This window comes from Motacilla alba, chromosome 4 (assembly GCF_015832195.1).
Source record: "Motacilla alba alba isolate MOTALB_02 chromosome 4, Motacilla_alba_V1.0_pri, whole genome shotgun sequence".
NCBI classification, from domain to species: Eukaryota; Metazoa; Chordata; class Aves; order Passeriformes; family Motacillidae; genus Motacilla; species Motacilla alba.
The window spans coordinates 18,292,676-18,306,346 of record NC_052019.1 but is presented as its reverse complement, the minus strand read 5'-3'; the positions used below and the strand labels follow the sequence as shown (position 1 = coordinate 18,306,346).

The window sequence follows — 13,671 nt, the reverse complement described above, 5'->3', positions numbered from 1 at the left end:
TAGTACTCAACTGATATAAACTGCTGTAAATTCTGTACAAATTGGTAATTACAAAACTTACCGAGCTTTTCTGCACCGGAAGGAATTCGTGATCATGACCAACAGATATGTACTTCTATAAATGCTAAATAACTGAGTTCAGGTACTCAAATGTTTTGCAACATTTAGGCTATACGAAAGCAAAATGCTCAGCACCTGCCAGCAGCAGCCGCTGTTCAGAAGCCATCTAACATTTTTCTAGGCAAGATCCAGACTCAGCAAATTGCTCAACTTCACAAAGTAAATGAGTAGCAGAGATTGTCTTATCTCTTAACCCCAAACTAAGTAATTTCACATTCTCTGTCCCATCATTTACACTGATGGTTCCACACTACCATGGTATATGATTTTTAAGCATTTGTGTCACCAAGTGACAGAAGCTGCATAATGGAAAAATTCCCACATTCTCTGAAAAATCTTTGGTTTGCAGCTTGTCAGTTATAGATGGAGTATCTGCATTTCAGCAATGTTTTATTTTCACTGAGGAGGTATTTTAGATGAAAAAACTTTGCTGAAATGGTTTGATGCATAAATGTTTTGCTCGAGAAAACAAAAAAAACCAAGGCTCCTTCATTTCTGCAGTCTCACTGAAGAAAGGTTTAAACTATGAAAACGTCTTTTTCAGCTCTATTCTTCTTTTTACAGCAAACACTGAATTAGCTTTGTGACAATGTTGCTCTGTTCTATGTAATGAAACTTCAGACTGAAAGAGGGTGGCTTTAGATGAGCTATGAGGAAGAAGTTCTCCACTGTGAGGGTGATGAGGCACTGGAACAGGTAGCTCTGAGAAGCTGTGGATGCCTGGAAGTGTTCTCAGCCAAGCTGGACAGGGCTCTGAGCAACCTAGTCCAGTGCAAGGTGCCCCAGCTCATGGCAGCAGGGCTGGAACTGATGGCCTAAGCTTAATTTTCGTATTTTCCATATTCTTTACTACTTTAGTAGCATAACTCTGAACTTCATATAAAGTGTTAGCAAGTTCTCTCCACAGTTCAGTTAGATTAAACAATCCTTTTCTAGCCTGACAACTAAGGACACTGCGGCATCCTTCGGGCCCAAAAAGTGTAGACAATGGCAAATTGAGGAGAGTGATCTGGGAGGATGGGACTTCATAACCCGAAGCTGTAACTGAACAATTATCCCCAGTATGTAAATGGACCAAAACTTATAGAAGTGTGAAAACTCAGACCAGGCATCCATCTTGGGTAGAGCCACAGCCAGGCTCTCGTACTGCCCAAGGTGAATCCTTTGAAGGCCTTTTAATAAATACCCACTTGATTCCTTTAACTCTGTCTAGCCTCTGTTCCAGGTAGCCTCTCAAGGCATCAGAACTTGACAAGCTTTAAGGTGCCTTCCAACCCAAACCAATCTATCATCCCTACACTGAATGGGTACACCCACTCTGGCTTAACCATCATGCAAAATGACCTGAAAACCCAAAGGAATCAAACATGGCCACATTTTCCCAACAGGCAAACAGAAAATATTCTAATGCTTAGAGTGATAATAGAAGATTAAACAAAAACTAACTCATAGGAAGACAGATGTGTCTGAGTGAGAGAGTAATAACAAAGACAGGTAGAAATAGAATAGCAAGTGGCAGAATGGCAGTTTGGAAAGTAACACTGTAAACATGGAGTCTTTCATCAGATGTGTGTGACGTCCAAAAAGATGACAAACATCTGCTGACATTAGGAATAACACTCTGCCCATACATTTTTCAAAGCACACAGCATCCTGCAATGATCTTTAAAATGTTGTGTGTCATAATTCTACTTACTTAACTACATTAATTTTCTCCAAATTGAGTCTGTTTCGCCTGCAAAAGTAACTGGTAGGAAATCTCCTTGTGTTTATTCAGACCCACGAGCTCTGTTACTCTATTTACTCTCCTTGTCCAGTGGAGGAGCAGGAGTAAGAATGGCCAGGGGGACACACCTGGCAGGCAGCCAAGGCACCTTCCACACACACTTGCAAAACAATAAAAAAAAAGTACAAATTGGTTTAAATTTTTTAATGTACAAATTTACATTCACTGTGTTGTAACTTTCAAACTAGGGAGGAAATTCCAGCAGTCTGCATGATTAATTCTATCCATAACTTACAAGTGTACAGATTAGAAGAAAATCCTTTTTCCTTTTCTCAAGGATGTAAATATTTCATTTCTATACTCACTAATCATTCAGCTTTCTAACAGTCTGTGAGCTACGCACCAGCATTCTCTCTCAAAACTAGCATGTTTTTATCTCTTGGGATTCCAACCAGTAGCCTTTGTTGCTCCTCATGTGCCCACACAGCATATTCAGAATTCTGCTCCAGTGACACCTAAAGACACACTTCAGTGAAAGAAGAAGCAGCTGAAGACGTCCATCTTCAGTTTTGCAATACACCCAGCTGCCAATTACTTTCTTCCAAATGGATCCGACCACACTTTTAACCCTACAAATCAAACATCAGAATAGCAGCAGTTGATCATTTAGACTGTTGGAGAAAAAAAACCCAAGACTGCTATTCCAGCTTTGTATATTATAAACAATGAAAGAAGCCAACAATTTCTGCACTGAATTTACAACTCTGCTTAAACTTGCAAAAATATACAGAAAAACAATGTCAACTTGATCTTAAACTTCAGATAATGGAAAAATCTATGGCATTTATAGGTAAGGTGTTCTAAAATTGTTGGCTCATTTAGAATTGCTCCTTACACTTAAATTTGTCCAGGTTTCCTTTTTAACTAATGGATTTCGTAACTTATCAGCAGCTGAATTCAGATGAAAAGGAGAACTCACTAAGAAGAACTGGTCATTAAGTACCTGCATCTTGGATAAATGAGCCAGTCCAGTCCTCTTGAATGTTTAATAAAAAAAGACAGGTTTACAAGACCTCTATTTCAGAATACCCTTGCTACTTCTCTTCAGCATTTCCCCCACTTCCCTGGAAAGCAAGTCCTGCAGTAATGATCTAACCAATGCGTGTAATAACGTCATGGCTTTAATCCTGTTTGATTTTCCCCTGCTGCTGACGTTAGGCTTTTTCAAAACCAAAACATATTCAGATATTACATGTTTCATCAAGACAGGCACTCTCTTATCTTTAATCAAGAAATGCCAGCCTTGCGTAGACACTCCATTTAACATTATAAAAAAATGAACTATCAAGAATAGTCTGCTATACTTGAATTTTACTTCCCTCATATGCTTTTCTAAGCCTTCCACTGTCACCAGCAAGGATCCAAAAGCTATGGGCACTGCATTCCAAATTTTCCTTCACGTGTAGTGGATTTCTGCATGGCCCATCCATCCATGAGGCCAGAAGACACTGCAAAAGTGCTGATGAACTGAGTTTCAGCAGAGTTTGGTATTCCACCAAACTAGGGTGCAACATTGTTCTTTATAGCTACAGCTCAGCCTATCCATGGTTCTTGCTCGGTCTGAGCTGGTTCAGAAGTGGAAACTGGCCTCTAATTAACAAAGTGTGAAGACAACAGAAACTCTGCAACTTATTTGGCCATTTAAGTCACTTTAAGATGAGTTTCATTAAAACTGTAATTTTTCAGGAAGGAATTAGCCTGAAAAATAATTTAATGGCAAGTTTATTAAATATGTTTTCACTGAATGTATTCTTCACTGTATTATTTAAATCCATATAAATATTGAGGCCTTACTTCAAGAGGGTCTTTAAAACAATTGATGCAAACATACAAATCAAGCGTACCTGCAGGCTGAATATCCTCTTGAACAATACCAGCTCGGTTTATTGACTGCTCATTCTCTGGAAAACAGAACAGAAAGGACACTACTGAAAAAAAGAAAATACCAGATATCTTGACTGCACCCAATAAAATAATCTTGAAAATTTTATTTATTTGAGATGCTACACAGGAAAATTCTGTTGAGTATCTACCTACAAAATGCAAATGTAGTATTCTTACTTCACTGAGAAACTAATAGCTAGTCTGTTTTGAGAGATTACAAACAATAAGATAATCATCCTCAAACAATGCCTACTGTTTAATAAAGATGCCAAAACACCTGCCATGGTCCCAGCACTTAAGGAATGACTAGTACTTTTAGACACTCATTCATATGCTCAACATAAAACTAGTCAAAAGATATTTTTTCTTTTGGGCAACTCCCATTTTCAGGCCCTGAAAGATCTTGCAAACAGATTTCATGACAGCACCTACAAAATTACTGCTTGTGAACTTTGTGAAATTCAGCATCTGAGGGATATTTTCCCATACACTGGGCCTGTCTCAGGCTTTTCTTTTTTCTTTGAATGATTCAACCACTTCCACGAAGAGAAAGGGAGAAAACTATACTATTTCCCTTACTAAATGCCCCTCCTTTTCTTCCATTTCCAGTTATCCACTTCACTACCACAGCACTACTCTGAAGCAGGAAGTCAAAGCTCAGGTGGATTCACCTTTTGCCCCCACCACTGAACTTGTGAGGCCTTTAAAAACCTGCAGGGTGCACATTCGCAAAGGAAGCTCAGAACTAAGCTCACCTTAAAACCGGTATTTTTCATTATCCTATGCCACTGGGAATGCACTGGCACTACATGTTATCAGGCTGTCTAGGTACAAGCCTAATGCTACTGGAAACTAGCAGGAACACCACAGTAATTGATTCTCCTTGCAAGGGGACAGGCACTAGAGGCACATCCAGGTTTTCCAGTTCTGTTCACTGAGCATGGTCATTCCATTTCATCCTTTTTAGCAGGCAAAATCTCAGGGACCTGTCTAATTTCAAAGGAAAAGGCAGAAAACCCAGAAAGGGAGAACAGAATAGATTAGGGCAACAAAGGAGACTTCCTCTAGGACATGAAGGAGGACATTCAGTCTTGAGTGGAAACTTAGATTAGAAGAGAAGCAGGAAAAACAGGAACCAATCTGAGAGTTCTGGGGACACACTTGGGTTGAACAGCGGGAACTGTTTACTGGTCAGGCAAAGAAACCTGTGCAAAAATGTAAGAGATGATAAATACACAGCCAGGATGATAAATACACAGCCAGGACACAGACAGTCGATAGGGAGACTGCTGTGGGGCCTGCAAACAACTTGGAGGACAGGTAAGCCAAAAAAGGACAACAAGGAAGATTCAGTCTTGGTGACAGGAGAGCCACCTCACAGGATGGGGAAGGAACAAAGTCTCACAATTCAGAAAATCAGGAACTCTGTGAAAATGTCACAAAGAGCAGCTGTCAAGCCACTGTTTTAGTTAATCCATGTGGAAAAGGCCTGTGCTGACAGCCTCAAAGTTTCATCATTGCCACTAAACTGCAGTCTTTTTTAAAGCTAGATACTGACAAGAAAATATTAGAAACAGCAAAGCCACAAACTGAGGTACTAAAACCCTACAAAATTATAATGTTTCTGTATAAAATTAGGTCAAACTCCTTGGTGCACAATTTATAGTTCATATCAACAATTTGATTATATACAGTTTTTCCCAGTAGCTTTCATCTTATTTGTTGAATTGCTAGGAACTTCTCTGAAGATGTTTGAGAATCGTCTTCTTCCACACCACTAATGTACACTTGTATAGAATTTGGGAGATACAAAATAAAAACAAGAGTGAAGAAAGAAAAGACAGCATTTCATGTTTACATAGTGCAATGTCACTCTAGGTAACTAATATTCATTCTTGCCTTTTGCATGATTGTTCTGTGATGCTAATCAGAATGCCCAGCCTCTGGGACACAGCATCCTCAAACACAGAAATACTGAGTATTCTCCCACAGCTCAAGCCAACAGAGGGCAAGAGCTTCTAGAGAAGTTGTCATACAGCCTACTGTACTCCAAAAATCCTCTGTACTCCAAAGGTTAAATACTTGGGTTCAAACACCACAACTGTGATAGTCCACAATCTTGCCTCAAGTATTGTGATAACTAATGCTTGTGCCTCTCATATTGCAGTGATGATCAAGAAAACTCCTTGGAAATAAATAAAGGTGGTATCAGACGGAAACTCAGCACCAGGCAATAAGTTTAGAATCAGGTATCAAATCACAAGTTTGTGCACTTGATAACTGTGCATCAATTCAATCATTCCGGGTCCTAAATAGAGATTAAAAATCCCTAAACTGGTAGGAAACATCTACTCACATAATTTGCAAGTACAAAGGAACTGGCATCGCTCCACTAGTTCTGTCCTTTCCTTACTGCCAAGACACATTTCTAATATAGTATTTTTGGAAAGTATACCATAAGCAAAAAAGATTTAGTAATTATGTTTTCAAAGGAAACAGAGAGTAGGAAACATAATTGTAGGAAGTTTCACAAACATAGCATCCTTGAATAAAAACTTGCTTGCAAGTTAAACTTTACTTGACCTTTGATGCAAGGCCAAAGTCCCTCCAATAAGACCATTAAGTTTGTTATCCTTTTTTCTTTTTCCTTCCTAGAAATCTTCAGTTGTCTTGGCAGATTAACCACATATATCTTCATGTTATTGGCTTGCTTACTCTAATAAAAATTCAAGTGGGGGTACAAAGCTGATTGCACCAGCACTTTCCCCCCTACCTTTCCTTGGGCAGTATTCCACTGAAGTTGAGGAGGAGTAATGGGTGCTCCCCCTACGGAGCACCCACCCAGAGCCACTGAGGCTTCACACCTGGAGCTACAGGTGCCTTCGGGGGCTTTGCAGGTTTTCCTGACAGGAAAGCGGCGTTTTCCTCAGGAGTCAGTTTCAGAGACTCTGCAGACTGAGGCCAGCTCTAGCAAATCATCACAACTGGTTGCCAAGTTTTAAGTTAGATTTTAAATTGCAGCTGGAAAACAGAACTCAAACAGCTCATAGAATCATTGAACAGTCTGGGTCTGAAAGGGACCTTTAAAGATCATCTAGTCTACCTCTCCTGCACTGAGCAGGGACATCTTCAGGTAGATCAAGTTGCTCAGACCCTGTTCAACCTGATCTCGAATGTTTCCAGGGATGGGACACCCACCACTCCTCTGGAAAATCTGTTCTAGTGGCTCACCACCGACATCACACAAAAATGTATTCCTTCTATCTACTCTGAATTTACTCTGTTTAGATTAAAACCATTACCTCTAGTCCTATTGCAACAGGGCCTACTGAAAAGCCTGCCCCAGCTTTCTTACAAGCTCTCTGTAAGTGTTCTACAAGGTTTTTCTGAAGCCTTCTCTTCTCCAGACTGAAGAACCCCAACTCTCCCAGCCTTTCTCCATAGGAGAGGCGCTCCATCTCTCTGATCTCAATTTCTTCAACTGCGTCTCGATCCTCTAAGGAGCAGTTGAAGGATGTCCTTAATGACGTGCTGGACAATAACTTGAAATAAGAGTAACAGCGAGCTGTATTATTTTGGTTTTCAGGTACCTCCTAGACGAGCAGAAAGCTCCTCGGGAGTCACTCACCGAGCAGACGCCCCAGCATTCCCCCAAGCCCCGGCACAGACCGCGCCATGGCCCAGCCAGCTCCCCCCGCGCACGGACTCACTGTACTCCTCCGGCAGCAGCAGCGGCCGGAAATAAATGGGGTAGAAGGCGGCTCCCACCACGGCCACGAAGGCGCCGAAGATGCCGAGCGTGCGGGACAGCGCGGCCATGGCTCGCCGGGGCCTTCCGGGGCGCGCGGCAGCGCGCGGCACCGCCCGGCCCGCCGGGAGGGCGCCCCCGCGCGGCCGGCGGGGCGCAGCGCGGGCACGGGGCCGGGGCCGCCGCGCTGTCAGCCCGGCCCGGGCGGCCCGAGGGGATGCGCCCCAGTCCCGCTGCCCCGCCCCAAAGCGCCCCGCCCGACAGCGGGAGCTGTCCCGGCCCGGGACTGCGCCGGTAGCGGAGCGCCGAGGCGGGCGGGGGCCGCCGCGGAGCCGCCAAGAGAGTGGGCGGGCGCGGCCCTGCGCGGGGATCCCTCCCGGGACGCCGCCCGGCGCCCGCTGTGCGGAGCTGCGAGGAGCCGCCGAGGAGCTGCGCAGCACGGCCGAGACTCCGCGTCTTCTGGCCCAGCCCCTCCGCACCTGAGGCGGCGGAGCGGGGCCCTGCCCTGCCCTGCCCTGCCCTGCCCTGCCCGGGCGGCGGCCCCTCCTCCAGGAAGCCGGATCTGCCGCATCCTTGTCGCCGGGCCGGCCGCGCAGTCCCTGCCGCGCTGGGCACCGCCGCAGCGGCAGCATGCGGCCCCCGGCCGAGCCCCGCCGCCCCCCTCCGCTGCTCCTCGTCCTCCTCACGGTGAGTGCTGCCGGCCCCGCACCTGCCCCCGCGTCCCGACCGAGCCCGGGCGTCGCAGCAGGGGCCGGCCCGTGCGGGGCCGCGGGTCGTACCCGCAGGGCTCGGGGAGCCGAGCCGGAGTCCGGCGGGGCTCGGGGGGTTCGGGCCGGGCCGCCCCTCGGAGCCAGCCCCGGCTGTCCGGCCCGGCTCCGCGCCCCCTCCCAGCCCCGGGGTTACTCGGGCCTGTCTTACGGAGCTGGGGGACGCCGAGTCGTCACATCCAAGTGTTAAGCTGTCTGCCCTGGGTGACGATAAACTTCTAGAGTGGGAAAAATGGGGGGGGGGGGGGGCGCCTCTGACATCTGCTTACAGATGCACGACTGAACATAGCGCTGCACTGGCTTATGGAAACAACCGTGGTTTAGGGCCAGTTAATAAACTACTTTTTCATATTTTTTGTTGCTAAGCATAAGCTCTGGTCAAATGTTTGTGTGCCTGTGCCATGTTGGTGCTGATGGAGAGCAGCAGATCAACACCCTTTTTTGTCATGTCTTCTTTTCACACATCATGAAATGTAGCATGACGTGTTGGTCATTTGCAGGTGAAGAACTGCAGTTCTCTTCAGCTTTTATTCCAAACAGGTGCAGGTTTCATAGGGTTTTGTGGCATTTCTGCAGGGCTGAACTCATGGAGTGTCCTGTTGAGACCTCCAGCAAATGAAAGAATACTTGCTCAATCATTTCTCTATTATTACACTACTGAAAATGTTCAGTTTCCTAACGCTTGCAGTGTTTGCCTCCCACATTGATTTTTATCCCAAGATCTGATGGGATGATTTGGGCTAATTCTTTCAGATTCAGCAGGATTTAAGAAAAGAAAAAAAAAAAAAAACCAACCAAAAACGTTTACAACTTTAATGGCTAAGTTGCCCCACACAACAAAGCCTTAATGTCTGTCTTGTTGAACTTTGCCTAGTTCATAATAATAGTTTGAATCAGCATAGCTGGCTTCTTTAGTGTGCTGGAAAACTTTTATATTCAAGTCTCATAATCACACTCAGTGTGTAATCTTTTCGTCCTTGTTCTAGCTCAGATGTGATGCACATTTAACTCTGCCTTGTCTGATATAACAGTAAGGGAAGAGGCTTCCTCACCAAGTAGGAACATTTAGATGATACACACTCTGTGCCCTGTGTAGTGGCAACCAAGTGGTAACAGAGACTTGGCCATGGACTGGAGGTTTATGGTCTTCAGTCTCTGCCAGGCCTCCATCATTGTGGGGTTGCTCAGGTTTCTTTGCTCCGTGCTGATTAGTGGATGAGTCTCCAGAAGGGTTTGTTAGGTGGGATGTAACAGCAGACTCAAATATACTTCATGCATTTTGGCAGTACAGGCCTCAAGTAATACCCAGGGGCCAAAGAATACAGGGTGAAATGGGGAGCCATTTAGCAGATTAGGCACTATGGGAAAGGCACTAGATCAGCAGAGCTGAAGCTAAACTTAGGCATCAGCAATTGTGTTGCATTGTGCTTAAGTGCTCTAGGAACATCATGGAAATCGTTATGCAAAGACCTGGCTTTGGGTTTCAGAGCTTACTGCTTTGGGATCCCCACCACAAAATTTCTGCCATTCACTGGAAATCAGATGGACATATTCATACACTGCTACATCTTTGTTAATGAACTGTGTCAGAGCCAAGCTGTCCTTGCTGGACTATAGTTCCCATTGCTCTGTGTTGGATAACCACTGAGAAAATTGAGAGCTGGTTGTGTGTGTTTTGACAGTGAGTGTGTGTGGTAAGCATACATTAGTACCCCTATGCTTTTTAGTATCTACCTGGTAGACTTTTGCATCTTGTGATAACAGCATGGCAGTGTGTTCATAGTATATTACCATCTTCCTCACGACACAGCCCCCTTATCACAAAGATTAAGCTACTTACAAGCACTCTTTATTGTAAGATCAGGAAATATTAATTATAGCCATCAAATACAAGAGGTTTAGGATAATTTGTTCCTGCTGCTATGGGCTTTTAAATGCTTTTGGAAGTGTTTAAACCAAAGAAGAATTGTGTTGGAAATGTAAAAGAACAGTATCTTTTGTCAAGTGAAGCTCTGAGAGGTACTCAAATTAGTATTAAAACCAAACCTCTCTTATCAACTTCTATCTCAGTATTTGTGTGTGTGTGTTATTCCAGCATTTAATAGACAGCATACCATGTGTTCCAATGGACACCAACCTCCTATTGCTATTCCTTTTTTAGCCCCTTCAGTTTGCACAATTTTTACAATATCACAAAATCACAGAATATTCTGAGTTGGAAGGGGACCCACAAGGATCATTGAGTCCAACTCTTTAAGTGAATGCCCGTAAAGGGATCAAACCCACAGCCTTGGCACTATTAGCACCGTGCTCTAACCAACATGCATTTTGTGGAGTGGGAAATAAGGCAGAGAGGAAGGCTGTCACGAGACTGCCTATTGTAGAAAGCCAGAATACTGAGTCGCATAGTGTTTTGTGGGTTTTTAGCATTTTATTTGTTGAAGGTATATATCTTGGTGCTTGCGTGTGTTTGTCGGTGTTCAGCATCACTGCACAGCTCACTTGCAGTGTCTCTTGTGGGATACAAGACGATAAAGAGCATTTGGTTGCAAGTATGGAAAGTGGTTTAAGTGACAAGTTCCTTAGGAACACTAAATAAAGTGATCTAGAGCTACCCATCTGCTTGCAATGATATCTAGCTTTTTTGTCCAAAAGTTCCCTCATTCAGTTATGTCTTCCAGTGTCTGACCTTAATAAAGTCAAGGTCTTGAAGTAAACAGCACCTCTATGCATAGTTGTGTTCCACTAACAAGCCTTTAGCTCTTTTGCACCTCTAAGGAGGCAGGGAACTGGGGAAAATACCATTTGATCACACAGGTGATCAAAAAATCCAAAAATCCTCATCTGTAGGAGCAAGGAGGTAGTGTAGGACTTAGTTCTGACTTTTCCTAATATTTACACCTTCACAGGTCTTACTGGCTTGATGTTTTTTCAGTGTAGCTCTCAAGGAGTGTCAACATATTTTCAAGAAATAAAAAGCAAAATAGTTTATCATTAGGGACTTTTACTGATCCCCATGTTGGATTGTGGGCAAGGTCTAGTCCTCCAGGTGCACAAAACATAATTTCTATTATTAGAAATGTACTAATGACTAGGCCAAACCCTTCAAATATTTTGAACAACACAGTGAAAAAGGCATCAATCTAAGATAGGTATCCAAGCTAAATTTTATTTTAATTTGTTTAATCTTAGCAAAGTAAAAAGTTACCCAAGACAGATCTCATTTTGAGCAATCTTAATGACCGTCTTCCCTGGTAATCCTAAGTGACAAGTCTGAATATTTTAGACAGACCAGGGGACATGGTGGAACTGCTGTGCTGGTGGCTTGCCCTCAGAGCTGAGTAATTCCCTGTATCCTTGGCAGTGCATCAAGCTGGATGCTGACTTCAAGGCAGAAAGAAAAGAAGCTGTTTGAAGCTTTAGAGACAAGAACTTCAGCACAGAGGATAATCCTGTTGTATGTCCAGGCACTCACTCTCAAGCTATATATAATGTACATAGCTGTGGAGAGCAAAAGCTGAGCAAATTCAGCCTGCTGTTCTTACTGCTCAGATTTCCAAGTCCATCTTCACAATAGGAACATGTCAAAAATGAAACACTTCATGAATATTAATTCATTCTCAGGAAGCCTTTGTAGTTATTTTGTCCTTCAGGGACCTGCATGACGAGTAACAAAATTAGCTAGCATTTTAAGAAGATGCAGAAACATCAGGCTGTGGCAATCCTAGCAAACAATGATACATAAGGAATATATGCCTGTACATTTTCTGGTGCACTCCTTAGGCCTGATCCTAGGAGCATGTTTAAATAGCATGACGTGTAAGTCACTATCTTAGACCGGATTCCACTTGCATAAGGGCTGAAGGATACACCCTGTAAATACAGTTTGTTTGTAGAAGCATGTGTAACTTTGAGATCTTGACGTAGGGATGTTGTTGCCATTAAAATCTTGATGGTGGCTCTCTGGTAATGCTGTCTACTTGCTGGGTAAAACAAACCTCATATTTTGAAGTAAAAGCATGGTATATATGTGCTTGTGCTTCTGTTATTATCGTGAGTGTATGAATAATCACATGGATTCTCTGGTTAACATGTTTGTGTTTTAGGTTTTCTTCCAGAACTTTGTGCTGTCCTTTGGAAAGGAGACATTACAGACAACAGCAGTTACTCCACAGTTTCAGAAGAATATGGATTATGTAGATTTTATCTATTTAAACATTTTAGAAAAGAAAGTTCTTAACAATTCTGAGGTTTCAGTTCAGTATTTATGTTCTAAGCCTTGTATTGTTAGTTTAGAAGCAGTAGCTTCCTCCGAGTTCAGGACTGGTGTACCAGTGTATAGAAGGAGATGGAAGGATGAGAAGAACCTTTATGTTAGCAGAACTCGACAAGTACAGTTGAAATTTCCAAGCATCATGGTTTACAGAGATGATTATATCATCAGAAACTCCATAATAGTGCACAGTGTGATACTGTACGCATGGATTAGCCACAAATCAGCTAACAACTATGGTGATGAGCAGAATGAAGACTACCAGGCTGCGGTTGCCAAGAATTACACATTTTTAGAGGCAGTTCCACCCTTTGAACGGCCATATAAGGACCACAAAGTTTGTCTTCAGTGGGGTGCTGACTATTTGTGGATGCTCCAGGCCAATAGGATACCTCAGTGCCCTCATGAAACTGGTAGGTGCATTGTCACTTTTTTTCCCCAAGGAAACAAATAACATCTCTGGTAAGCTGTTAAAAACTTACTGGTAGTAAATAGTAAATATTGCATACATTGGTTTACTTGGGAAGCATTGTTGAACATGTAATCTTCATAACTGTGAGGTTAGAGTTGCAAGTTGCTGAAGCCATCCTGCTCTTCGGATTGTTTTATGACAGCCAGCCCGGAGGTTGGTAGCAGCCTGGCCCACTATTTTCTAAGCATTTTCAAACAATTTTAGACAAAACCCACCAGAGTCAGTGGACATCATTCCTTTATCTTCAGAGAGAGTTGTTCGGTCCCTTGCTGCATTAATTCAGAATTAGTTGTGCAGTTTACACACACATAATTTTCACACAAGTAGTTCCCTTCTGCTTAAAGAGATGGCCTCACACTCAGAAACATGTTTTCAAGTCTTTGTAGTGAGCTAAGCTTTACAACACCTCTTTTTTTTTCCCCTAGAACCATTATGAACAATCATTTTAGGAAAAAAGTAGTAGTTTTAAATAAAAAATCGTGTCTTGCCAACAGTATAGATTACAGACACAACTTTGCTTTCTAGATTTTTTGAGTTCTTTTTGTCTGCCTGCCTGTCTCCAGCTTTACACTTGCTGACAATTCTTTTGCTCTCAATGTGTACTCAAAGCAGAACCTAGAA

At 43.2% G+C, this 13,671-nt stretch overlaps 2 protein-coding genes across 4 annotated transcripts in view; one reads left to right on the top strand and one right to left on the bottom strand.

Moving 5' to 3' along the window:
• Positions 1-2,035: 2,035 nt before the first annotated feature.
• On the bottom strand, positions 2,036-8,202 carry SMIM20 (small integral membrane protein 20). 2 transcript variants are annotated; one of them, XR_005256756.1, is made up of 3 exons: positions 7,419-8,202; positions 3,751-3,807; positions 2,036-2,475 (listed from the first exon to the last, which is right to left on the bottom strand). XR_005256756.1 is itself a non-coding variant. In XM_038135487.1 (3 exons), exons 1-3 carry the CDS (start codon positions 8,168-8,170, stop codon positions 2,438-2,440), a joined length of 765 nt encoding a protein of 254 aa, XP_037991415.1. In that variant the 5' UTR covers positions 8,171-8,202; the 3' UTR covers positions 2,036-2,437. The 2 variants fall into 2 exon arrangements, 1 of the variants encoding a protein (XP_037991415.1); XM_038135487.1 differs by having other exon boundaries at positions 7,501-8,202.
• Positions 8,095-13,671, top strand: part of SEL1L3 (SEL1L family member 3) — a 35,684-nt gene continuing 30,107 nt past the window's right edge. For both annotated transcript variants that reach the window (XM_038135486.1, XM_038135485.1), the window contains exons 1-2: positions 8,095-8,225; positions 12,412-12,991. In XM_038135486.1, coding sequence (XP_037991414.1) covers positions 8,169-8,225; positions 12,412-12,991 — 637 coding nt within the window. In that variant the 5' untranslated portion in view covers positions 8,095-8,168. The remainder of the gene's footprint in view (positions 8,226-12,411; positions 12,992-13,671) is intronic.